Source organism: Microtus pennsylvanicus, chromosome 19, assembly GCF_037038515.1.
Source record: "Microtus pennsylvanicus isolate mMicPen1 chromosome 19, mMicPen1.hap1, whole genome shotgun sequence".
Classification (NCBI taxonomy): Eukaryota; Metazoa; Chordata; class Mammalia; order Rodentia; family Cricetidae; genus Microtus; species Microtus pennsylvanicus.
The window spans coordinates 32,783,024-32,809,600 of record NC_134597.1 but is presented as its reverse complement, the minus strand read 5'-3'; the positions used below and the strand labels follow the sequence as shown (position 1 = coordinate 32,809,600).

General features: G+C 48.0%; 1 protein-coding gene across 3 annotated transcripts in view; it reads left to right on the top strand.

Annotated features, from left to right (window-relative positions):
• Slc37a3 (solute carrier family 37 member 3) overlaps positions 1-25,999 on the top strand; it is a 43,832-nt gene extending 17,833 nt beyond the window's left edge. For all 3 annotated transcript variants that reach the window (XM_075953441.1, XM_075953443.1, XM_075953442.1), the window contains 12 exons: positions 1,652-1,744; positions 3,287-3,370; positions 6,117-6,262; positions 8,791-8,887; positions 11,166-11,250; positions 11,967-12,145; positions 14,013-14,154; positions 15,445-15,546; positions 16,137-16,184; positions 17,206-17,357; positions 23,608-23,673; positions 24,540-25,999. In XM_075953441.1, coding sequence (XP_075809556.1) covers positions 1,652-1,744; positions 3,287-3,370; positions 6,117-6,262; positions 8,791-8,887; positions 11,166-11,250; positions 11,967-12,145; positions 14,013-14,154; positions 15,445-15,546; positions 16,137-16,184; positions 17,206-17,357; positions 23,608-23,673; positions 24,540-24,632 — 1,287 coding nt within the window. In that variant the 3' untranslated portion in view covers positions 24,633-25,999. The remainder of the gene's footprint in view (positions 1-1,651; positions 1,745-3,286; positions 3,371-6,116; positions 6,263-8,790; positions 8,888-11,165; positions 11,251-11,966; positions 12,146-14,012; positions 14,155-15,444; positions 15,547-16,136; positions 16,185-17,205; positions 17,358-23,607; positions 23,674-24,539) is intronic.
• Positions 26,000-26,577: the final 578 nt, after the last annotated feature.

Sequence of the window (26,577 nt, the reverse complement as noted above, 5' to 3'; positions counted from 1 at the left end):
TGCCCACACTCTGACCCAAGGCAGAAACTGGGAAACTAATTTAAATCCACCAGCCCCCAGGATTTTACCTTCTGTTAAATTACAATATTTTGGATGGTTGAGAGCACTGACTTGCTCTTCCAGAGGACCTGGATTTAATTCCCAGCACCCACATGTCAGCTCACAATGGTCCGTAACTCCACTTCCAAGGGACCTGATACCCATGGCAAAACACCAATGCCCATAAAATAAAAAAAATTACTAAAAAAAAAGGTTCACCTGGCAGTGATGGTGCATGCCTTTAATCCCAGCACTTGGGAGGCAGAGGCAGGTGGATCTCTGTGAGTTCCAGGCCAGTCTGGTCTACAGAGCTAGTTCCAGGACTGGCTCCAAAGCTACAGAGAAACCCTGTCTCGAAAACAAACAAAACAAAACAAAAACAAAAGAAAAGGTTCAGTAATTTTGGTCTGGAAAGATGAATGCTCAGCAGTTAGGAGCACTTGTCCCTGCAGAGGACCCGAGCTGGGGTCTCGTCACCCATGCCAGGCAGTTCACAGTCACTGGGAATTTCATTTCCTGGGGTTCCGATGCCTCTGGTGTCCGGGGCACCTGCACTTATGTGCAAGCATGTGCATGCCCCACCCCACAGTAAGACAGAGATAAAAATGAATATTTAACTTTTTAAAATTACATTTATTTATTTTATGTGTGTATCGTGGGCATCTGCATGTATGTAGAGGACGGGATGGTGTCCCGAGTCCACTTTCTCCTTCCACCATTGGGTCAGCTCAGGTGGTCTGGATTATACCTGTGATCTGCCTTGCTGACTCCAAAAATAAATCTTAAAAAACAATACCGCCAACAATAAAGTTTCTCTCTAGTTTTCTGAAGTGCGCAGTCTAACCTCTGCCCTAACCCTCAAGCCGTAGAGCTGTGTCCTGCCCCAAATGCTCCGGCCTTCATTTGGGGTCAGGTCTTGCTGCAGTCCCAGCTCCAGGCAGCGGCTGATCTGGGAAGCTGTTTTTGTTCTATTTTTTTATTAATTAAAAAAAATTTTATGTGTATGAGTGTTATGCTTGCATGTATGCACGTGTGTGCCTGTTTCCAGCTGAGGCCAGAAGAGGGCGTCAGGTTCTCGGGAGCTGGATTTTTGGGTAGTTGTGTGCCACCATGCGGGTGCTGGGAATAGAACCTGCTCTTAACCTCTGAACCATTTCTCCAGCCCCAGGGAGTCATTTTTTAAAGTATATAAAACATGGCTTTCCTGGATGGAGGTGCATGCGGTTTTTAATTCCTGCATATTTAATTCAGCCAGAACTTATTTCTTCTAAATGCTTGCGTTTGCATACACAACCCAGTCTTATTACTGGAATGACTTGGTCACCGGCGTCTTGGCGGTTTGACTGAAGAGAAAGAAAGGGTTAACTAAGGAGCATCCTTGGTGCGCTAGAAGTAGTAGTAGATCCTTGGCAGAGCTGGACTTTGCAAGTGTGCAGCTTTTCACACGGGGGCTCTGATGGTGTGTGCCCTCTCCACGTGTGCACACGTGTGACTGTTTCCTTGCCTCCAGGCTTGTGTGGGATGTGTGGGGTGGAGGTGGACACGGGTGGCTGGGAAGTGTGAGGCACTAGGGTCGCACAGAGTGACTTGTCCTGGTCCTGTGTTTCTGCAGGTCTGGAGCAGCAACCATTTGTTCCCCAGCACAGAGGAAGCCACTCTTTTCCTTGGAACACTAGATACTGTTTTTTTGTTCTCCTATGCTGTGGTAAGTTTTAAAATTTTGGAGGTTTTTTTTTTGTCTGTTTTTGTTTTTTAAATAACTACTTAAAGTTTTGTTCTGTTTTGTTTTTTAAGACAGCCCTGACTGTGTAGCCCTGGCTGTCCTGGAAGTCACTCTCCACAGAGTGGCTTTGAACTCACGGAGTTCCACCTGCCTCTGCTTCCTGAGTGCTGAGATTAAACGCGTGTGCCACCACTGACTGGCTGAAAATTTATTTTTTTTAATGTGTCTTTATTCATGTGTATGAACATTTTGCCTGCATGTATGTCTGTACACCACATATATGCTTGATGTCTATAGAGGTGAAACAGGGCATCAGATTCCCTGAAACCAGGCGTACAGACAGTTTTGATCCACCGTGTGAGTTCTGGGAGTGAAACCCCGGAAGAGCAACCAGTGCTCCTAACCACCGAGCCATCTTTCTAGCCCCTAATTGGTTCTTTCTGTTGATTTGCCTTTATTTCTGTGGCCTCCAGGCATGGTGCTTTCTGGAGCAGTACGGAACCAGTTGGTCCCCTCATCTGAAAGAGAGCTGAGGGTTTTTCACTGCCCTCTTCCTCACAGATCCACAAGGCTCCTGTGGCCTTTGTAGAGCAGAGTCTACTGCTATGCTTCCAGTGTGCAGGGATGAGCTCTCCTTACTGCTATGCTTCCAGTGTGCAGGGATGAGCTCTCCTTACTGCTATGCTTCCAGTGTGCAGGGATGAGCTCTCCTTACTGCTATGCTTCCAGTGTGCAGGGATGAGCTCTCCTTGTTACTTTTGTCCTTTGAGGAGTCTGTGTTATTAAGGCAGTCGGTTTATCAGAATTAGTTGGTCCTGTGTCCATTTATGTTTGAAGTCAAGACAGTGACTCCAAGGTGTGTTGCACTTAAGGTATTTAGTTCCTGCTGGGCCCTGGGAGAGGAGGGAAGCAGCCACTTGTGCCTTTCGTTGGCCATCACCTTCCTAGCCTTCCCATCTTCCTTGCTTTGTGATGCCCTGAAATCGAAGAGGAACATGCAGCTGGGTGCAGCATAACTTCTGTCTTGTGCCTGCAAGATCCCAGCCAGTCCGTGCATGTGTGGAACACTTCTGGTTTTGTTTCTGTTTTGTTTTTTGAGACAGGGTTTCTCTGTACCTTGAGAGCCTGTCCTGGAACTCGCTCTGTAGATCAGGCTGGCCTCGAACTCACAGAGCTCTGCCTGCCTCTGCCTCCTGAGTGCTGGGATTAAAAGCATATGCCACTACTACCCAGCGTGGGGACACGCTTTAACCCCAAGTGCAAATGGTTCGGAGAATCCTGCAGGAAGCCTCAGGACCACTGTTTAATCTAGTTCATCCAGAAAATGGAGCATGCCTGGGGGCTTGTTCTGTCTTCTTCTGCCGATGTTTGCTGAGGTTCTGACATCCATAGACAGTTAGGGTAGAGATGTGAGTGAGGTTGGACTTTTCCAGTTACCTCCCTTTAGTTTGCCCCGTTTGTAACATGTGCTTCCAGTTTAGACGGTTACTATGTAGAGCCATCAGTGAAATGCTTTCTCTTTAGGGCCTCTTCATCAGTGGCGTCATTGGGGACCGGCTGAATTTGCGATGGGTGCTGTCTTTTGGCATGTGCTCTTCTGCATTTGTGGTAAGTTGAAAGCTTCTTATGGGGATAGTGGTTATTACTGGGCTGTCCAGATGGCTTACAGGTTAGAAGAGCTTGCCGTGCAAATCAGATGACCTGAGTTCAATCCTCTGATCCCACAGTGGATGGAGAGGCACGCCGAAAAGTTGCCCTGTGACCTCCACGAGTGCACTCTGGCATGTGTGTACTCCAACTCATACTTGCATAAGCATGAATAATGAATAAAATTTAAAAACACACAGCTACTGCTATTTTGATCAGGTGGTCTAGATCATGGCTACCCCCTTCCTCTGCATCTAGCGTGGAGGAATGAGACTAGTCTGCATGCTGCCTGTCATCCTGTGTGTCTTTCACGTAGGCCGATCTTTTTACAGCAAGAACCCTGGCGTCCTTCCTTGATTCCCATAGTCTGAATAAACAGCACGGTGCTGGGGCTCTCCGGAGCCTGGTCTCAGGTTGCCTGACAGTCACGCTCGCTTGCTTGCCCTGACTGTTGATTCCCTAACCTGGCCACTGTTCGCTACCCAATGCTTTTGTTCTCCATCTTCTTGCCTCAGGCGGCCCTGTCATGGCCAGGTGACTCCCCTGTCTCTGCTCCTCTCTCTGAGGTCCTGTTCTGGCAGGAATCACTCATGGCCTCTTCTGGGCTCTTCAATGCGTTTTTCCCTCTTCACATGTGCTTAGATTTCAGTCTAGCTTTCCAGAGTAAGCCCCCAGACCCTAGCCTGGGACAGCTCAGCTTGCCTCTTCTTTCTCCAGTGTTTCCCCTTCCTCGTTTGCCAAGGGTGTGTGTGTGTGTGTGTGTATACAAATGGCACCTGATAGTGAGGTGCTGTACAGGGTAGCATCTGAATCAGAGTCATCTTGCTGGGTTCTTATTGATTTGAATCAACTCCTAGACTTCTATTTATTTATTTATTTATTATGTGTACAATATTCTGTCTGTGTGTATGCCTGCAGGCCAGAAGAGGGCACCAGACCTCATTACAGATGGTTATAAGCCACCATGTGGTTGCTGGGAATTGAACTCAGGACCTTTGGAAGAGCAGGCAAAGCTCTTAACCTCTGAGCCATCTCTCCAGCCCCTCATCTCCTAGACTTTAGTCAGATTCTGATTTATTTTAGTCTTTCAATGTCTGCCATTTGCATACTGAAAAAAACTTTTTTCTTAAAGTTTTAGATATCAAAACACCGTTTTATAAGCCAATGAGCTGCACTTATATACTTTTTTAATATTTAAGAACATTCAGATGTATATATAAACCCTTGAGGTTGTAGTCTTGTTTCCACAGACAAGCGTGATTGGATGATTACCTCTCCCTCTTCCCACAGCGGCTGGCAACCATTGACCATTTTCCTGTCCTATTCTAGACTTACCGCTGAGAGCTACAGTATTCTGCTTACCCACGCCAAGTCCTCTCAGAATAGACTTGAACTGCAAATAAAATGTCCCTTTGAGCAGAATGCCTGCGCATGATGGAAACTGTTGAATAATTCAGCAGATGATAGGCAGGGCTCGCTTACGTGACTGAACTTAGTAACTGCCTAGCCACAGCGGGCTTACCTAGGACAGTCCCGCAGCCACAGCTGGCTCACCTGGGACAGTCCAGCAGCCACAGCTGGCTTACCTGAGACAGTCCAGCAGTCACAGCTGGCTCACCTGGGACAATCTTACAGTCACAGCTGGCTTACTTGGGACAGTCCCGGAGCCACAGCGGGCTTACCTGGGACAGTTCCGCAGCCACAGCTGGCTCACCTGGGACAGTCCAGCAGCCACAGCGGGCTTACCTGGGACAGTCCAGCAGCCACAGCTGGCTTACCTGGGACAATCTTACAGTCACAGCTGGCTTACCTGGGACAATCTTACAGTCACAGCTGGCTTACCTGGGACAGTCCCGCAGCAACAGCGGGCTTACCTGGGACAATCTTTCAGTCACAGCGGGCTTACCTGGGACAATCTTACAGTCACAGCTGGCTTACCTGGGACAATCTTACAGTCACAGCTGGCTTACCTGGGACAATCTTACAGTCACAGCTGGCTTATCTGGGACAATCTTACAGTCACAGCTGGCTTACCTGGGACAGTCCCGCAGCAACAGCGGGCTTACCTGGGACAATCTTTCAGTCACAGCGGGCTTACCTGGGACAGTCCCGAAGCTCAGTGCCTGGTTCTGTTCTGACCCAGTGTGCACACCTGGGTTCGTGTTGTGCTTCAGTCCTCTGGAGATTGCTGTTCCCAGAGGGGATGCGGGAATAGATGGAAAACAAGGCTTCTGCTTCTAGAGTGGAGGGTGCAAGTTGAAGGGAGTGTGTGTGTTCGCGTGTGTGTGTTCACGTGTGTGTGTTCACGTGTGTGTGTTCGCGCGTGTGTGCTTATGCAGGTGCACGCATACAGAAGCCAGTGGAGAACATTGTGGGTTTTGCTCTCTCACTCTCTACCTTTTTCTTGAGGCAGGGTCTCTCACTGAACTGGGTGGGAGCTTTGCTGACGTCTAGTGAGCCCCAGCAGTCCTTCTGTTTGCATCCCACACAGCACTGGGTTGCCAGGGTACATAAGACCACACTCAAGCTTTGACAAGGGTGCTAGGATTTGAACTTGGGTCTTCATGCTTTCATAGCAAGCGTGCTTACCCACTGAGCCGTTTCCCCATGCCACGGCTGTAGTTTTTGTGTATCCTGAAAAGTGGTTGGGTATATTGAAAGTGCCCATGTGATGCTGCATGTCCCCTTCTCTTTCCTTTTCTCGAAGGAGTTTGTCTTCGGCACTCTCACGGAATGGCTGCGCTTCTACAACAAGTGGTTCTACTGCGGCCTGTGGATTGTGAACGGCCTGCTGCAGTCCACTGGCTGGCCCTGTGTGGTGGCTGTGATGGGCAACTGGTTCGGGAAAGCTGGGTATGCTGCTTCCTTCTCTGATTGGATCACTGAGTCTGGTCAGACTCTGCTAACTCGGGGCTGTAGAGCATGCCTCATCCTCTCTGTTTTGGAGAGAGAAGGTCCATGAGAGTGACGGTCTGTAGACACCCAGGGAGGCACATTCCGGTGGCTGCATTTCCCAGTTCTTTCTTCTTAGCCTCTCTCCCTAGAAAACTGTCACTGTCCCACCCAAATGCCATCCATTGTACATGTTTGTTTGAGTTTAGCTCCCTTTGCCACATTTTGAGACTGTGGTTTCCTTATCATTGCATTAACAATAAGGAAACAAACATGAAAGTCAGGGTCATAGCCCAGTTATAGACCATTGTGTAGCCTATAGAAGATGCTGAGTACAGAAGAAAAGGTATCTGTGTGATGGACCTAAGGCCGCCGAAAGGGGGCGTGCTCTAATTCAGATGTTGCCGTGATTTGGGGCTTACAGCATCCCCTACCCCTCCCTTCATGTTAGAGTATGTTTGTTGGACTTGGTATGTGTGGTGCAGACTGCAGAAGGAAGGGAGGTGCCTGCTGATGAATCCCCCATGTCTACCCAAAGAAGGCTGAGTGCATAGGAGGGAAATAGGTCCAGTGAACCAGACTTGCTGTGTGGTTTACCACTGTTGATGAGGTTCCTGTTTCAGAAGCATTAATGACTTGGAGTTTAGTCATTGTCCCTGGACAGTGTGTATGTGTTGTCATGGCATGCTCACCTCCTGTCTGCTTTCTTTGCGTGTTTGCTCTTACACATAGGAAACCGAATATGCAGTGCCTTCCACTGTGGTGTGCAGCATACCCTCTTGCTGGTGCTTCTCAGCTGCCACCTTCCCCAGTTCCGTAACGGGAGCTCCCTTGGTCATTAACATTTATTTACCTATAAACTGTCCTGTGAGGATAAGTACTGTTCAAAAGCACTCTGGTATTTCAGTGCCTAATGCCTTCCGTTTCGCTCTGACTTTAGGTTAGCAAGATTGCATTGGAAAGGTGTTTACTTTTTATATTTTGGGTTTTTATTTGTTTGTTTTCAAAAATAGATGAAGTCGGGCAGTGGTGGTGCACGCCTTTCATCCCAGTACTCAGGAGGCAGAGGCAGGTAGATCTCTGTGAGTTCAAGGTCAACCTGATCTACAGAGTGAGTTCCAAGATAGGCTCCAAAGCTATAGAGAAACCCTGTCTCAAAAAAACAAAGAAGAAAGAAAGAAAGAAAGAGAGAGAGAGAGAGAGAGAGAGAGAGAGAGAAAGAAAGAAATATGGATAAAAAGAATTTTTGGTGGAGTTAGAGATTGCACAGGACTTCATGAATACTAGGCAAGTACTCTACTATAGAGTGTTATTCTCCAGCCCTTTTTTCTCTTTATTTTTTCGAGCTAGAGTCTCACTAGTTGCCCTGACTAGTACAGACCAAGCTGGCTCAGACTCAGAGATCCATCTGCTCTGCCTCCCATGTGTGTGCTCCCACACTCGGCTTAAAATTTCTGGTCTCTGTGTAACCCCGACCGACCTCAAACTCGCAGAGATCTACCTCCCTGCCTCCTGAGCGCTGTGATTACAGGTGTGCGCCACCATGCCTGGCAAGAAGGCTTCGTGCTTTCCGGACCACAATGTGTGATGTTACTGACAGAAGGAAGCTAACTTGGTTTGCAGGGGCCTTGGACTGTGTAATGAACTCTAACTGCTCAAGTTGCAGCCCAGCGTGGAAGTCTTTCAAGAATGTAATGCAAGAAGAGGAAAGATGATAAAAGTATGAGCCCTGAGTGAAAAGTGGGGGTGTTGCCTCGGCAGCCCCGCTGCCCATGGTCCACCATGGGTGTGGAGGGGCTTCTGAAGGGGCGGAGTCTTACTGTAGAACCTAGGCTGGTTTTGAACTTGTAATCCTCTTGCTCTGGCCTCTCAGGTGCCTGGCAGACTGACAGTGAAGCTGCTGTGGTGAGAGGAGTTGGGCCAGCGTTGCCTTAGACTCTGACTCCTTGGAAACCTTAGCAGGAACCCACGGCGTCCACTGATCTAGGAGAACTGAAAAGAATCAGTTTCCATAGGCCAGATTCTTCTCGTACGCCGAGGTCCTGGCTTGCTTACTTTCCCCTTCCAGGACCCCTTGATGGGTTTTAGTGTTTTTATAGTATTGGAGCTTTTCATCTTTTTGTGTTTCTTCTTGAGGCAGTGTGACATGGGTGCCTGGAACCTGCTGCCTTCCAAATGCAGAAGGGTTAGAAGCGTAAGCCACCATCCCTGGCTTCTTTTCTTTAGTTCTTTCTGCACAAGGAATTCAAGATTTCACTATTGCTCTGCAAGTGCTCCGACTCTGAGGTCAACATTTAGCATCTAAATGAAAATCTAGCATCAGGAAATCTCAGAAGAATCTGGTTTTATCATTCTGGCATATTTTTCAAAGGTTTAAATAGAACGTTAATTCTTCGTAATGTACATCTTTACTGTTTGAGCCGTTTTTATTTTGACACACTCAGAATCCCTCTGACACATTGCCTTTGGTCTTTCCTTGTTCTCCTTAGCCGAGGTGTTGTCTTTGGTCTCTGGAGTGCCTGTGCTTCAGTGGGCAATATTTTGGGAGCGTGCCTGGCTTCATCTGTTCTGCAGTATGGTTATGAGGTGGGTATTTTTTCACCATTTGTGTGTGTACACTTGCTCTTGCTATTTAAGCCAGGGTGACCTCTCCTGAGGGCTGTGATTATAGGCGTGCACCACCACGCCTGGCAAAAAGGGGCCACAGTGTGTGCTGTTATTGAGAAGGAAGCTGACTTGGTTTGCAGGGGCCTTGGGTTGTGTGGTGAACATTAACGCTCAGGGGTCCATCATGGGTGTGGAGGGGCCTCTGAGGGGGCCTTCTGTCTCCAGGGTACACAGCCAACAAAGTCCATCCAGATGGGAGGTAGTCTTTTGGGTGGGCATGTTCAGTCTGCTGAACATTTGGCAGAGTCTGAGTGGGGTGGAGTAGTGAATCCCGAGCTGGCTCAAATCGAAGCAAGCCTGTGCTTGTAGAAAGAGGAGTAAAGACAGATCCGTTCTCTGACCTCTGAGTCAGATGCTCCTTTGGGAGCATCGTCATCAGATGCTGCCAGCTGTTTGGATCGTTTTAACTGCTTTGAGTTCCTGAGGAATCATGGTCAAGAAGCCCTAGGCATCCATCCCAGATAGGCCTAGGAGCCGGAGTGATGCTTGAGGTGAACCCCCTGGAAAATGGTCCCTATAGCCACACAGCAAGAGGCTGGGTGTGCTGGCTGTTACATGCTGGGTGTGTGGAGAGCTGGGCAGTCCGTGCTCTGCCTGCAAAGTGTCTACGTGTGAATGGGGAATAAGAAGGAAAGTCATAAAAGTACATTTTGAGTTTTTTTTTAACCAATTAATTTTTATTAAAAAACAAGTAAAAGAATAAGGGACAACAGAAAGACTACACTGTGTGTTTACTAGCTTGGTAAAGTGCAGACCGGTGACCTGTGGTGCTCTTGAGGTCGTGAAGCAATGGACATGGCAGTTGTTGGCAATGTCCGTCAGATTACAGCTGCTCTGACCACGCTGTTCCACCTCCGGGAAGTAGCGGCACCAGCGAATGTGCTTACTCGCGTACAGTCAGTGTTATCTGCAGTTATCTCAGCACGGTTTGTAATAGCAAAGACTGATGTTAAAAGTCAGCCGATAGAGAGGTAGTTAAGCTCCGGCGGACCTGTTGGAGGATGCGGTGTAGCTGCGACTTCGGACCAGGAGCTCCGAACTGAAGGAGATCCAGACGCGGGGAAGATCTCAGACAACAAGCAGGCCAGGCAGTGTGCCCTGAGATGCCAGTTTGGAGAAAGGCAGGCTGGAGATGCTTGTATTAGCTTGTATGTTTCCCAGTGGTCCCTGCAGAACAAAAATTACGCAGCAGTGCTTATATGTTTGGATAATTGAGAGTTGGATGGGTTGGGAAGGGATCGGGCAGAAAGGATTTACTCCACCTCTTGGTGCTTATTTTCTTGAACGGATTGCCCGGTTAGAAACCTAAGTGATTAAAAGGAAGTTGCTCTCTGAGAGAGAGCTGTTCTGGTCCGGGTAGAGGCCCACTATCTATCACAGTCACCTTTTGTTCCCTGGACGTTTTCCCATCGCTCACACTTGGCTTGTACCGATTGTTCAAGTGTGAATTTCACTCACCCCTGTGCTGCTCCTGAATCTGGCTTCTGGAAATGCGGCTTTGATTTTGGCGTTTCTTGTTTAAAAATTCTGCCTCATTGTCTGTATCGATAAGGCAGCTCATACAGCCTGGCCACTGAGTCTTTCAGGTTCCCCTCCACCTCCCGTGGCAGTTTTCTTCCCGTGGTCCCAGGCAGAAGCCCTCCCCTAAGGCACGCGGGGAGCGCCCATCCCATCCCCAGGCTGCCAGCGCCTCTGCTGCTGTGCCCAGGAGGATAATTTCCCATCATGCCCTTCAACGTCATCGAGCTGCATCAGCCTCCTTTCAGCTCTTCTTCCTTTTGAATCCTGTAGGTTTCTGCTAGGGCTAGGTCTCATTTATTTAGCTGCATGCTACCTGTTCAGACTGTAGGGTATTGCTTAATCCCCTCAGCTGGGTGATGTGTCTTCAAGGGCAGATACCGTGTCTCTGTAGGAGTTTGAATGACAAAAAAAATGAGATTTTGGGGGGGCTAATCCTGACTTTTCAATCGTAATAGTGCCACTTGGTATCCAGGGGACCCTGATGATCTCTGTCAGCCTCTCCATGTCCTTGGGAAAATGCAGTGGGGACTCACAGGTCAGGACACTTGGCGCAGTGCCTAGCCAGGAAGCCCTGGGTCCTGAAGTCCTCCCAACCTCCCCTCGTGTCTGTAATGAACACAGCTGTGATGACCACCTCTGAGTAAGATTCTCCTCAGCCGTCTTTCCTCTCCTCCAGTACGCCTTTCTGGTGACCGCGGCTGTGCAGTTTGCTGGCGGGATTGTCATCTTCTTTGGACTCCTGGTGTCCCCAGAAGAAATTGGTGAGGAGAAGCCATCTCTGTCATTCAAAATACCTTACTGTTGTAAGCCAAGGAGGTCCAAGGACAGGAGCTGGGATTCTCGGAGGAAAGCTGCACACTCCTCTCAGGGCACTTAGGAGCAGTTTTGCCCTGTGCATCCTGTCCAGTTACAGCCAGTCTGTTACCACTGCGTGTGTTTGAGGGGAGTGAGGCTCACATTTGAGTGCAGGAAGGTCCGAACATTTGTAGACGGTTTGTGTAATTGAGATACTGTCTAAGAATGTCACATCTTGAGACTAGATTCTTTTCCTTTAGGAAGATGATTCAGTTAGATGTTTTTTGTTTTTTGAGACTGCCTTAGCTGTCCTGGAACTAGCTCTGTAGACCAGGCTGGTCTCGAACTCACAGAGATCTGCCTGCCTCTACCTCTCGAGTGCTGGGATTAAAGGCGTGCGCCACCACTGCCCAGCCAGTTTGATATTTTTTTATGGTTAAATATGGAGTGTGTACAAGTGAAGCCATAGGAACAGGGGTGTGCAGCTCTTCTGATCTTTGAGCCAGCAGACTCTGGAGCCTTTATTGGTTTTAATTTCCTTGGTGTCTGAACCCTAGTTAGGTCTTCAACATGAGGAAAATAAGAACAGCCTCAGCCCCCAAGTGGTGATGAGTGCGAAGCCTCACATGTGGGCAGGCACATGGTGGTGCTCTGTAAATGGCCGCTGTTTTTGCTGTCCTAGGTCTTCCAAGTATTGAGGCGGAAGAAAACCCTGAAGAAGATTCACACAGGCCTCTCATTAATGGTGCTGAAAATGAAGACGAGTACGAACCCAATTATTCAATCCAAGAGGATGGGGCTGTCGCCCAAGTGAGGGCGATAAGCTTTCACCAGGCTTGCTGCCTTCCTGGAGTCATACCGGTACGGCTCGCCTGGCTTCTCCCTGGCCAGGGCTCGGGCTGATATGTTTTGTTTTGAGGTGATCGTGTTGCATCCCTTAGCTTCCCCGATAGCCTTGAAAACCCAGAGACTAAATATTTGCAGCTTGGGGGAACTGAAAAATCTTAGTGTGGTCACTCGGCTCTGTAGCACGTAGAAGCTCCAGACGGACGTGGCCAGATGTAGCCCACAAATCGCTGCCCTGACCTAGCTTGTAAACTACTGAGGCAAAAATAACAAGGTTTTAAATATGTGTTTTGAGCCTGTGGCATCTACACGGACCTAGAGGGGTTCTGAATGGTTCACTCTCTGCCTTGTTTGTGACTTCTGGACATTCCAGGGAGCAGGCTGTTGCCCTGTCCAGGGCAGAATACTCAGTATTTCCTGGTAACACATTCCAGTGTTTCCACAACCTTTGCAGACCCCTTCTGCTGCAGTCTGTCTGTCTTGATGTTTTGGGTGCCCTACCCTTGGAGTACAAGTTAAGAGGCCTAGGTTGTATTTCCATCTTGCCCGCTAACTTCCTGTGAGACCTGGTTAAGTCACTCAGTTCCCCTTCCTGTGGGGGGTGATGACACCCATCTTGCCTGGGTCAGTTGACAAAGTACCTGTTTTTGTCACCTTGCTTTCAGGATGCTTATGCATTGTCCCCGCCCCCACTTGAGTCCGTCTGTAGGCCAATCCTCTGCCTCTGCCTTCCTCCTCTGCCTCGTGCCTCTCTACTCAAAACAAAACAAAAAAACACTTCCAGCAGGTAGTCAAGTGTCAGTCAGATATAAGTGTAACACCCTAACACCCTGAAATGCTTGACTCCAGGGACAGTGGCTAGCGTTAGGAAGACTCCGGTTCTTGTGGCCTGTCCTTAGGAAGATCCTGTCTTTCAGTTATTAAAACATTTTGGAGGTGTTTGCTTGGGTTGAGACAGAACTTGGGTTTGCTGTGACAAAACAAGAAGCTCCTTTGCTGGTTCCTTTGTACTTCCTAAGCCATTGTTCTCCAGCTCGGGCGGGGTGGAAAGGAAGTCTGGTTAACCCAGGCCTTTGTCTTTGTAGCAGCCTGTGGGCAGTGAGCTCTGCTGCTTGGGATTTGGCTCTCTACGGGTGGCTGCTGCCCTGCTAGAAGCTCTTTTAGAACAAGTGGCACCTGGGGAATAGCTGGCGCTCAGGGGCAGGAGTGTACTAGCCAGACACCCTTTGAAGTCAGCCCTCTGCCTCCGCCTTCCCTTTGATGCTAATAGTCAGGGTTTCCTGGTAATAATGTGTTGGATGCAGGAGTCTCAGCCATCACCCATTTAAGGTCGCTCTCCTTCAAAAGAGAGCCAGGAGGCCAGTCAAGACCACATCCCTTCCTCTCTGGCCCACCAAAGATGCTTTCCTTTGTGGGATGTAGGGCTTTTTGGGAGCTCTAATATGAAAATGGTCCTCAGGTGGCTCTCTTTGTGAGTGTGACTGGGCCGCTTCGCTCTCCGTAGTGGCCAGCATTAACTGTGTAGGAAGAGAACCAGGGAAGTCTGGCTGCCTGCAGTGTGAGCTGAGATCTTAGCTAGGCTGATCCGTCCGTGGCTGATGCGGGTTGGCAGCGCGGATACCATGGACCTTTTGTCTGAATAAAGAAACATGGGTACAGTGTGTACTGCTCTCTGGGTTGCAAACACTGGCTTGCCTCTACCAGAGGAACGATAGGAGAAGGCACTGGAGATAGCTAAGAAAAAGCTGTGTGAGGTTTTTGTTGTTGGTTTTTTTTTTTAGAAGCCAATGAGAGTCAAGAGAAGAGAATGGGCTGCCAGGTAAAGTCACGGAAGTCACGCTGTGCCGTTTGCTGCTCATTGATAGCTGTGTTTTCCTTGCAGTACTCACTAGCCTATGCCTGCCTGAAACTGGTGAATTACTCCTTCTTCTTCTGGCTGCCCTTTTATCTGAGCAACAACTTCGGGTGGAAGGAAGCCGAAGCTGACAAGCTGTCCATTTGGTACGACGTCGGAGGCATTGTAGGTACGCACGTGCGCATCTCCTTCTGCATAGGCAGGAACCTTGCTTCATTTGAAGTTTTACTGCTTGCTCCACAGCCGTCTCTCCCAACCCACCCGACCAGTAAACATGCAGACTTGTGTGAGAACAAAAAGTCCATAGAGAGAAGAAGCAGCCCGAGACGGCTGTGACTCATAGGCTGTCTTTTCTTAGTCTTTGGTTGATGGATCAGTCCTTTTGTCTTGGGACCGCTCGGGAATCCCTTTAAACGCAGCCCCTTTGTACGCTTTCAGGGGTGGCTTGGCTTTGAAGCTGATTTTTGTGAGAGCTTCAAGGTGGAGTGGGAATATGTTCGCTTCGGCTTCCTTCCACTGTCCCCCTGTCTCTGGCCAAGGAAGCAAACACAGCACTTTTCAGGGTAGATTGTCAGATATCAGAGGGAGGAAGAGCAGGGATTTTCCTTTCCTTTCTTGTGTATGTCTGTGTTCGCAATTGCCTTGCTGTATATGGAGGATTTGTTTTATTTTCCAGGCTGGGGAGTGAACCCTGGACTTTGTACATGCTAGCAAATAAATAACCCTAGTTCCGCAACAGATTTTACAAGTGTCTTTGTGGTGTAGGCAGAAATGCAAAAAGGAAATAATAAACTGTTAAATAAGGCCAACGGATTGCACACTGGGGCCCCACCTTAACATCTCTGTCTCCGTGATGTTTACATACAGAGATACAGTAAGACCAAGCTACCCTGAACGCATGAACGGCACAGTAGGCCCTTAGGTGGCACACTGGCCTCATATCTGAATTCGGCCATTGGTAGCCTTAGGTCCAGAGCCAAAGGTGATATAGACAGCCCGAGACCTGCCATATTCTGTGTCCTCCGAAATTAAAGGTACCTCGGTGCAGAAGGAAAGCTGCATCTCAGAGGTTCTGCTGACAGCTTGTGAGGCGTCTTCCTTAAACTTGGTGTTGTTGAGGCCAAGCCCACACCAGGCAGCCCGAGCTGCTCTCTGGTTTATGGTCTTCCTGCTCCAGCCTCCTGGGTGCTGGCAGTAAGGTTTACTTGGTTAGTTCATCATGCTTTAAGTTAGAGTGAAGAAAATCCAGGGATCGCTCACTTATTATTTGGTGGGGAAAATAGTATATATGGATAATAATGGTTCTGAAGGTTTTCTTTTTTCTTACTTTGATGCTTGATTTGTGGTGTCCTGTCCATGGGCCATCACTGCGGGGAGGGGACACTTGAGAGAGGAGCGTGCCTCAGATAGCCGTGCCCAGCCGCTGCTTTCCACCCATGTGTGCTCTTTGTGCCTGAAGGTGGGACTCTGCAAGGCTTCATCTCCGATGTGCTGCAGAAGAGAGCGCCTGTGCTAGCCCTCAGCCTGTTCCTGGCGGTGGGCTCCCTTGTTGGGTATAGTCGTGAGTATCCCTTTGCAGTGGCCTTGATTCACTTGCTCAGAGTCAGTGGTCAGCCATGGGGAGAGCTGTGATTAGCTCTCAGTGCCTGGGAACTGTCATCACATGGTTTTATTTGTGTGGGAAGGAAACTGGCATCTCTCCTGCTTTGTGGGTCTGTTTAAAAGCTTGCTTGGGAGTGTATTGCTTTGTTTGCGGGGCGGCTCCAGAGGGACAGCATTAGAGCCAATAAAACCATAAAAGGGGGCAAGGTTTCAAAAGCAGGGAAGATGGTAATTAGTAGGCCGTGTGTGTGTGTGTGTGTGTGTGTGTGTGTGTGTGTGTGTGTGTGTGGTGTGTGTTGTGTGTGTGCACACGCGCGTGCGTGTTCTAAAGACGGTAGAGTTTTCTCTGGCTTTTAGATATCTCATTAGCTTGAGCAGCAGCCAGAGGCAGACAGGACAAAAGCTGGAAGGGGTGGTGAGAGTCGGCTGTCTTTGTTGTCTCCAGAGGGATTGCGAGGTGTCAGGGATGCAGCCGCTGTGCACGGAAGGAGGCACATGCCGCTGCTGTGCCTGCACAAGTCACAGTGCCGTGTGTCTCTTCTCTCACAGGCTCTCCAAACAATAAGTCCATCAATGCACTTCTGATGACCATCACAGGTACGGCCGACTCTCTGCTCACACTCTGCTCACTGCTCCTCTGGGGGTCAGAGAGCGCTGTCTCCCACAGAGGGACTGATACTAAAACCTCTGCTCTATAGCACGCAAGTGAGAGGGAGATCGATGCCTCCTTTGCTAGGTTCTCCCCTCTGCTTGTGACTGACCCCCTCAACCCCTGTGATAGAAACTGTCCCCGTGGAGGGGTCCTAAACATTTAGATTGCCGCCCCAGGCCTGGATTTGACTTCAGAAAGTGACTTAGGAAGGTAGCACATTGGAAGTCCAGGACAGCTAGCTTTTTCTCTGGTGCCGAACTGGGTTGGGTTGGTATTTCCCTGAGCGCTAGGTAAAATTCTGGGTACAATTAAGGAACATGTTTTATATATATATATTAAAGTTACTTTTTAATTCAGCATGATGTGTGACTGATTCCAGTAAGATGACCCAGTTTACAAGCTCCACGCCACACCCGCCCGTGGGTTGGCTTTCTTTCTTTTTTTTTATATTTATTTATTATGTATACAATATTCTGTTTGTGTGTCTACCTGCAGGCCAGAAGAGGGCATCAGATCTCATTTCAGATGGTTGTGAGCCATCATGTGGTGGCTGGGAATTGAACTCAGGACCTTTGGAAGAGCAGGCAATGCTCTTAACCGCTGAGCCATCTCTCCAGCCCCCGTGGGTTGGTTTTCTGAGCGCAGTGGCAGTTAGGGTCCCTGAACCTCTGGAACAGCACTGTTTGTCCCTCTCTTGCCAGTGTGGTGTTGCCTTGGGTGGCTCGAACGATATAGAAGGCTGTGTCTTCTGCTACTTTGTTCTTACCCGTAGGTGCTGTACAGACACTAGTGTGTCACATCCTTCGGGAAGGGACTTTAGAAGAGTAGATATCAGTTAGTGTGAAAATACTGTCTGGGAGCACTTCCTTTATTTTCTGTTTCTCCCCAACATTTTGATGTTTTGTCTTATCTGACTAGAATTATGGATCGTATTTTAACCCAAATCTGTTCTCGTTATGGCTTCAGGGTTTTTTATCGGCGGACCGTCCAATATGATTAGCTCGGCTATTTCTGCAGACCTGGGTCGCCAGGAACTGATCCAAGGGAGCAGCGAGGCTCTGGCGACCGTCACGGGAATCGTTGACGGAACCGGGAGCATTGGTGCTGCTGTGGGCCAGGTGAGGACAGCGTGTGCTTGCCGGCTCCCACGGTAGGTGGCGCTCTTGTGCTGCGAGCCGCTGTACAGCAAGCCCTTGGTTTTCAGCCTCTGAGAGGTGGGACCTGATATGGGAGGCATCTCACATGACCATAGATTGCGTCACGGCCACCTCTGAGTGTAGTCTGTGTTCTCCATGCCCAGACATCTGTGACTGGTCCCAGAGGGTGACTTAGGTATCCCTATCCCGTAATCATCTGGGATGCAGAACACTGGAAGTCTGTGGACCTGCTGAGATGGAACCTGTTGATCCGTGGATCCCCCTGTGGATGCCGAGAGGCTAAGATGGTCCTACTGTAGTAGTCACAGCGACTTGAAGTTTGCTGGTTTGCCTGACTAGTGGGTGAATTGCTGCTAGCTGATGCAGTGAGGAACAGTGGACTATCCGATGGTACACAGCCATGGAGTGGATGTATATCAGCATCTGCTCGCTGCAGTAATGCAGGCTCCCTGAGGGCAGCATCATGGTTTGGTTCCCCTGTAGCCTTTCCTGGCACACAGGAGACACGCTGCTTCCAAAGCACTGCACAGTAAACGGTTGACACACTTAGGACATTTGAGTGTATGATCAGGGGGGAAAATTAACAAGGGCAGGAGAAATACTTCTTCATGCTCTGTGATAGAAATCAAACAGGGCCACTGTCACCCATTCAGAAGGCTTCATGTCTGAAGGGACAGTGAATAAGCATTTTATTTTATACACCTACATATTTACATGTTCGTAAGTCCGTATGTGGAGGCGTGTAGATGGAAGTTTCTGTCCCGCTCAGTTCTGCAAGCCATTCAGTCCCAAATAAGCACACAGAGGCCTATATTAATTATAAATGGTTTGGCCTGTTGCTCAGGCTTATTACTGACTACCTCTTACAACTTAACCCATAGTTCTTGTCTATGTTTAGCCATATGGCTTGGTACCTTTTCTCAGGAAGGCATTCTCCTCTTGTTTCCTCTGCTTCTGGATGACGAGTGCATCTCTGCCTTTCCTCTTCCCAGAATTCTTCTAGTCTGGCTGCCCCACCTATACTTCCTGCCTGGCCAACCAGCGTTTTATTAAACCAATATGAGTGACAAATCTTTACATTGTATAAGAATGTTACCCCATAGCAGGGGCATGCATGCTGTGTGGCATATGTGTGGGTTCTGGAGCTTGAACTCAGGTGACAAGGGTCTTTACCCTCTGAGGCATCTTTCTGGTCCCATCACATTGAGTATTGTATTTTATTCATTCATTCTTTTTTTTTTTTTTGAGAGAAGGTTTCTCTGTAGCTTTAGAGCCTGTCCTGGAACTCACTCTGTAGATTGATCAGGCTGGCCTCAAACTCATGGAGATCCACCTGTCTCTGCTTCCTGAGTGCTGGGATTAAAGGTGTGGACCACCACTGCCCAACTAAACTGAGTATTTTAAATTGTTTCTCACTAATGCTCTCTGAGTGAATTAGGTGGGTAGTTGTAATTGACATTACAGACATTTTGCTTTGAATTTTCTTTTTTCCTTTTTGAGGATAGTTTCTCCCGTAGCTCAGGTGACCTTGAGTTTGCTGTATAGACTGTCACCACCTTGAGTTTCTGATCCACCTCTCAAGGACTGGGATAATAGACCCATGCTCCCACGCCTGACTTCTTGGAGTTTTATCCCTGTCTCACACGTCAGTGTTCCGATCCTGATGGTGATCACGTCACCCTCAGACTGACCCCCACAATCAGGCCAGGATTCAGGGTCCTTAGCTTTCCTGGTGTTCCTGGCTGTTCTGGAACCCAGAGATTCGCCTGCCTCTGCCTCCAAGTGCCAGTGTTAAAGGTGTGGGCCACCATGCCTGGCCTCTTGGGGATTGTTGAATGACTTGCCATTGCCTCACCAACTCTGAAGGCTAAAACTCCACAGCCTGGCCCTCAGCTATTCCCTGGGGTGCGCCAAGTGATGGTGTTGCCTCTACCTTCCCCTGACTTTTCAAGGATTTGTTATTTTTCCGTTCTGGTTGCCATAGCAGCTGGCTCATGCCTCCAGGAGAACACTCATTATCCATGATGTTCAACTGCCAGCCTGGGTGTCTGTGCTCTCTCTGTACCAGAGTCTGCATTCCTTGAAAACCAGCTTGTTCCAAGCTGAGCATGATGGTGCACACCTGTGATCCCAGCCTCAGAAGCAGCGGGATTGCTTTAATGTCAACCTGGGCTGTGTAGTGTGACAACCAGGTCATCAAGGCATGGCAGCATCCTGTCTCTATAAAACTAAAATTAAAAGCGAACTGTTTCATCCACCTTTGTATTTCTAAAACTTAGTATGTTGTTTATGTGTGTATGTGTGTATGCATGCCTGTGCTGTGTCACACATGTGGAGGTCGGAGGACAGGAAGTTGATTCCTTGCTTCTGGGATTGGGTTCTGGAGGGAAAACTCAGGGTGCAAGTATCCTTACTCACTAGGCCATTTCAGCAGCCCCCTTAGTGCATTCTGGACACACATTTGGGGGTATGACCCAGCTGCACTGTCTACTAAGGAGAAATGAGAATAAATGTGTACATTGAAAGTTAAACATTTTAGGCACCGAATGTAGAGACAGCACAAATGTCCAGCAGCAGATACATGCATAGATAGGATGCGACAGTAGCTATGCACTGGAGTGTTGTCCCCCAGTCCTGACCACATGCGCAGTGGTGCATGTTCGTGCGCATGCAGACATGCAATGAGTAAGTTTTTTTTTTAAACAATTGAAAGAAAGATAAATTTTTTTTTTTTTTTTGAGGTTAGTTACAGTTACTGTTTGGAAGCTCTGATGGGATGGGACTTGTACCTTTGTGGGTTGGCGAGTTTGCTCTCCAGGTTGGCCAGGAACTCAGTCTTCCTGCTCCATTCTCTCGGGGGCTGCCATTCCAGGTGCACCACTGCACCCAGCTGGACTTGAGCCTTTTCTCTTTATCAGGACCTAGGCTATGTCGCTCAATCACCCTGCCTTAACTTTTCCCAGCACATAGTTCAGTAATACTGTGGTTAGTGTGGGTTACATCATCTGTGTGGTCAGGTGATTTTCAACACTAGTGTCAAGATGTTCAGCAAGGGAAAGTGGGCTCTTCATCAGTGGTAGGGGACAAACTAGATATCCACGTGAAAGGGGTGTAATTGAATCTTGTTTTATACTCTGCAACAGTGAATTCAAAGTGGATCAAAGATCTTACTCTAAAAGCTAAAATTTTGAAATTCTTAGAAGAAAACCTAGGAGCCAATTTTGATGAAAAATCCATAACAATGGCTACTATAACACACAGGCAGAGTCTCAACAGCCTTAGTAGGGAAATACAAACCAGAACCACACTGAGGTCTTGCTTCATTTATAGTGAAGATGGCTGTAATTAAGAAGGAGGAAATAGGACCAGCCTGGTCTACAAGAGCTAGTTCCAGGACAGTCACCAAAGCTACAAATACTGTCTCCAAAAACAAAAATAATGTGGTATGTACATTCAGTGTAATTCTGTTCATCCGTGAAAAAGAATGAAATGCTGATGTGTGTTACTATATGATTGAACCTTGAAAATTTGCTAAGTGAGTGACTAATCATACAGGAAAAAAAAACCAAATTATTTCCATGAAATATCTACAGTAGGCAAATTCACAGCTTCAGAAAGTAAACAGAAGTTATTAAGGCAGGTATGGTGGTCCATGCATGTAATCTCAGCACTTGGAAGACAGACAAGAGGATTGCCACAAATTCAAGGCTGTCCCTAGCCTATATAGTGCTATCAAGACCAGCCTAGGCTATAGAGTGGCTTTGGGGAGAAGAAAACAACAAACTAGAACCTGCCAGTGGCCGGGTGTGGGTGCTGTGGGTTACAAAGCTCTTGTTCTAGGTGAAGATTTGGGAAGTAAATGCTGTTGTGGTTGCACGTCATTGGTACTGTGATTGATGCTGCTGACCTCTGTGTTTAAAAATGGTTACCACTGGGGACTGGAGAGATGGCCCAGGGTGAAGGATACCTGCTGTACAGTCAAGAGGACCCATTAGGATCCCAGCCTTGAGGTAACCCCAGCTCTGAGAGAGAGCCATCAACAGGAGGATTGCTGGGACTTGGTGGCTTCCAGCCCAGCTGAGAAAACATGATCCCTACAGCCAGGGAAACCTCAGAGGAATAGACAGTGTGAGGGAGGACACCCAATGCCTTTTTCAGCTTTTACCCTTGGGCATAAGCTCACGCACCTGCACATATATGCACACACACATACACACACTCTTTAAAAAAATATAAAATGGCAGATTTTATGTTAGTTATTCCTGTAGTAAGAAGGTGGGGGGAAGCCGGGTTAAGTACTCTTAGCTTATTTTCAGTAGTTGAAAGTAAGGAGAAAAGCCAGGTGTGGTGGCATGATACCTTTAATCTCAGCACCTGGGAGGAGAGGCAAGTGGATCTGTTCTACAGGGTGAGGACAGCCAGGTTACACAAAGAAACCCTTTTTCAAGAAACCAAAAATAAAAAACAAAAAATCTCAAACAAACAAAAAAGAAAATAGTTCCATTGTGGAACAGATCGTGTGGTGCGAAGGGAGAGAGAGGGCTTTTGAGGCTGCCCTCACTGGGATCAGCTTCCGGCTGCTCGGGCCTACACAGTAAGGCTGTGTGCCTCAGAAATACTTAAAAGGGGAGCAGCATGGGCGACAGCTTGCTCTGAAAGCATCAGCTCTAGGGCCTGGGAGATGAGGAGGGAGCTGGAGGCACAGCAGATACTGTTCTTCCTCCTGGAGCAAGGGGAGTAGAGCAAACCTGCCCTGAGCAGGAAAAAAAGCAAAAAAGCTTCTGCAGTTTTGCGTAGAATGAGCCAGTAATAAAATGCAAATGGAGCCAGGGTGGTGGACCATGGACCAAACCTGTAGCCATTACCAGCATTCAGACTGGCAGTGTGTTGTGAGACCCTGTCTCACTATGGGAGTATATATGTGGAAGATCTTTGTAACGACAGATGTTACTGAACCCCCAGCTCCTGATTTTCCAGAGTAGTCCTGACTAATCTCCTTTTAAACTACGTTGTCTCGTTTATATTATTTGTGTATTATCGGGGGTCAGCCTTGGCAAAAATACCCTTTCCATAGTGGAGGTGTGGGAATTTAGAAATATAGTAAAGAATATGAAGACGCGAACAAAAATAATAAAACGCAGGAACATATAGGATAGTATAGGGAGGGAATTTCTCAGTGAGTACTGAAAATTCTCCTGCCCGTGTTTAATTTCCTACCGGTTAATATACCCCTGACCTCAAAAGGTAAAAGGAAGGGCTGGAGAGATGGCTCAGTGGTTAAGAGCATTGCCTGCTCTTCCAAAGGTCCTGAGTTCAATTCCCGGCAACCACATGGTGGCTCACAACCATCTGTAATGAGGTCTGGTGCCCTCTTCTGGCCTGCAGACATACACACAGGCAGAATATTGTATACATAATAAATAAATAAATATTTAAAAAAAAAAAAAAAAAAAAAAAAAAGGTAAAAGGAAAAGAAAAGACAACATTAACATACAAGTTGAAGGTCACGGCTACTTTCACCTACATTCCCCAGACTCACGCACTACAGCAAACACTCGGTAGGCAAACCACTCCCAGGGTGGAATGCCAAGTTATTTCCTGGAACTTAGTCGGATCCTTAGACTTTGGTTTTAGGTAGCCAACTACTTCCCTATTCCAGGAGCAGGAGGTCTGGCGACTAGCCACACCTGTTGAGGAAGAAAATCTCGGGAGAGCGGAACTCTGATTTACAGCTAGGTGGGGCCTTTGTTAGAAGCACGACAACCTTGAATGAACTAGAAACAAGTCCCTGACTCTTTGGCCTCTCTGGCCTCCACGAGTTTGAGTGCTTTGCACCTTGTGACGTCTGCTGCCTGCACAGGTCAGAAGAGGTCGTGGGTTCTCTGAGCTGGAGTGACAGGTGGTTGTGATTGAGAGCAGCTAGGGCTTTTAAGCACTGGACAGTCTGTCTCTGCAAGCCTGACGTCCGTTCTCTTAAGGAAGAGTCTCAGTAGCCCAGGCTGGTCTCAAAGCAGTTGGTGGTAGAGGATGATCTTGAATTTTTGGACCCCCTTCCAGGACTGGATCACAGGCTTGTGCGGCCAGGTTCAGTTCTGTGTTTAAGTGGCTGTGTGAATGCTAGCTAAACATCTTACCAATAGAGCCTTGTCCCCATCCCTCACTTTGTTAATTTATACAGAGTTAGACCATATTTTCCTTTTCTTCTTTTTAGTATCTGGTGTCTCTGATCCAGGACAACCTTGGATGGATGTGGGTTTTCTACTTTTTCATTCTCATGGTAAGCGTGTGCTTTTTTTTCTTTAACCATTTTTCCTTAGAACCATTGTTCCATTAGAACATTTCACTTCATCACTACTTGAAACCAACAAAATTGCCGATTGCTTGTAAAGACGTTGGTGTGAAAAGTAACATTTGTTTGGCCTGAGTGAAAAGTAACATTTGCTTGGGCTGAAAAGACTCATTTCTTTTCTCAAGGAGCCAAAGGGCCCCCAGTTTGCCTGTCCCAACCGGAAACTAACAAGTGTGGCCCGTTACAATTCCCGAGAAGCAAAGGCTTCCTCATAATCGCCAGGCAGCAATCAGTGTGCTCCCCTGGGCTGCGGACTGGGCTGCTAAGCAGGCCTTGAGAACTCGGAAGCAAAGCAACAGTCTTACTTTTGTGGTGAAGCTCTGATGAACACTGTCTGCGGGGCAGTTGTTCCGCTGGGATGTTGCGCTTTATGGGAAGACGGCCCCAAAGGCCCTGCTTTTAAAATGCTTTCCATTGAAAAGGCGTGTGACGTATTCTGTCATATTGCTGATGGGACAGTGCTCATGACTGGTGAACTTGAGCTCATCTGTGTGCGGCTCCTCCTTGAAACCAGGCATCCTAACTGGCCACCATCACTAGCTCCAGGCAGCTGTGTCTAGCCTGTTCCAAGGATGGCCAGGATAGGTGAACGTGAACTAGGTATGTTAACGGGGCTCTTCTCTAGCTTCTGGTGACTCAGATTCGGTCACACACACACAACTAATTTTCCAAAGTTGTTCTCTAATTCACTGAAGACAGTTTTCTTCCTGTGAAGTCAGAATGTGTTTGCTCGAACCCCTTGCTAATGTTTGAATCATGATGCTCTTCATTTTAAAACCTTTTTCTCTTCACAGACAAGTTGTACAATTCTGTTTATCTCACCGTTAATAGTGAGGGAAGTGTTCTCTCTTGTGCAAAGAAGACAAGCTCGTACACTGAGTGAATGATGGTGCCCCCCGAAAGAGAACGGACTCATGAGGGCCTGTGGGTCCCAGTTCAGGTGTGCGGAGTCGTCAAGGTGCCGGTGGAAGCTCAGCTTGTCAGGTGTCACGCAACACTGCCAACCGCCCCAGACGTTGTCGAGTAAGGGCCGGATTATTTTTGTACACTACAGCATTTATTGTTGATTTTTTTTTTAGTTATATCGGTGAATGTACTGAAAGGAGAAGGAGCTGCCAACATCCCTGTTGGGCTTGTCGGTTTATCCCATTAACCTGCCGTGTTGTTTGGTCCTGGACCCTTGTTCTTTAGTCTTAATTCAGAGCTAAGTGAACAGGAGGCAGAGATGGGCGAGTCTGTATTGACGAGAAGACTGCTGTGTGGCCCTCTAAAAGCAAGGTGTAGAGAGTGGATCACCATGAAGGCGTCAGAGCAGAACTCAGGCCGGACGAAGCTCTGGCCCCGCCTTGGACAGAGCGATGATTGCACTGTGTTTGTGGCTGGGTCACTCTGTGGCCTCTGGAAGTCCTCGTCCTCTCCAGAATGGTTGTCAGCTTTTTCTCCGACTTCACTCACGTCCAACTGACTCCTAGGAGGAGTCTTCCGTTCATGAACTATAAATTATCTCAGACATTCCAGTGTGGGGCTTTCAACCTCAGACTTACAGTCTGGGAACGTTAGGGCCCTCCGAGAAGTCATGCTATGTAGCCTTATTCTTGAAAACCTGGGTTCCTGGAGTTACCTCAGAAGATTCGAGTTAGAGACAAGACAATGGCTCTTTGTTGCAAGGTGTGAAGTGTGTGTATTGAATCATGGTAGTCCATTGTTAGGGCCTGAGGCCTGTCCTTTTTAGAAGATGGTAGAGTGTATCTCTTTGAGACTGAATTCTTTTTTTTCTTTTCTCTCTCTTTTTTTTTTTTTGTTGTTTTTTTAAGACGGGGTTTCTCTGTAGCTTTTGGAGCCTGTCCTGGAGCTAGCTCTTGTAGACCAGGCTGGCCTCAAACTCACAGAGATCTGCCTGCCTCTGCCTCCCGAGTGCTGGGATTAAAGGTGTGCGCCACCGCCGCCTGGTGAGACTGAATTCTATATGAGAATCAATACTTTAAGGTCATCCTGTACATACATTTTAAATTATGTTGCAGACTAGGAGGAAAATGTGCAATTTTGAGGGACACCTAATTCACATTGGGTTAGGGACTATTCTTCCACCTCTTGTTTTATGTTCCAAATATGTGTCAACGAACTTGTTATTTAATCTGCAGACTTCTGGTCACTTTACTGTTGAGTCACTGACGTAAAGGGAAAACACAAAGTATAGGAAGGGAGGGGAACGGAACGACTTTTGTAATAAACGCCCAACTGTTTGGTTATTTAATCTCTGCTCAAGCTCTGTGCTCCCTCTCGTTTTTCTTTGCCCTGGCCCTGGGATGGAGCGTGCCTCGCACATGCCCAGTGTGCATCTCTTTGCTGCACTGCTCTCCCAACCCAACTCTACATGTAAGTACAACGGATGCCCAGCACTGCTTGTCGCTGGCCAGCAGACACTTAGCCCACAGCCTTGCGGGTCGAGCTGCTGCCCTGCCTTAGGTACTGGGAGACAGCAATGCTGGAGGTGCTGGGAAAACCTGACCCCCCCGCCCCCCCAGCAGATTGCTCCTGGGTGAGCCCTCTTGTTATCACTGACCTCTTGTTGACCTGTAGCTCAGAGCTCCATCCTCTTCAGCTGGACCTTCGTGCTGCATCTTCAGGTACAGATAGCAGCCAGTGCTTTCTTTTCCAGTTGAGCTTCCTATACACGAGCACCCCCTTGACTTCTCCGTGGTTCTCCAAGCTCTACCTGAAATGGAGTCATAAAGACTCGGAACTGGGTGAAATGACAGCCTTGCTCTCTCGATCTACTTCTGCCTACCTGCGAAGGAAGTAACTTTAACAAATGCTTACGAGTCACCTTAC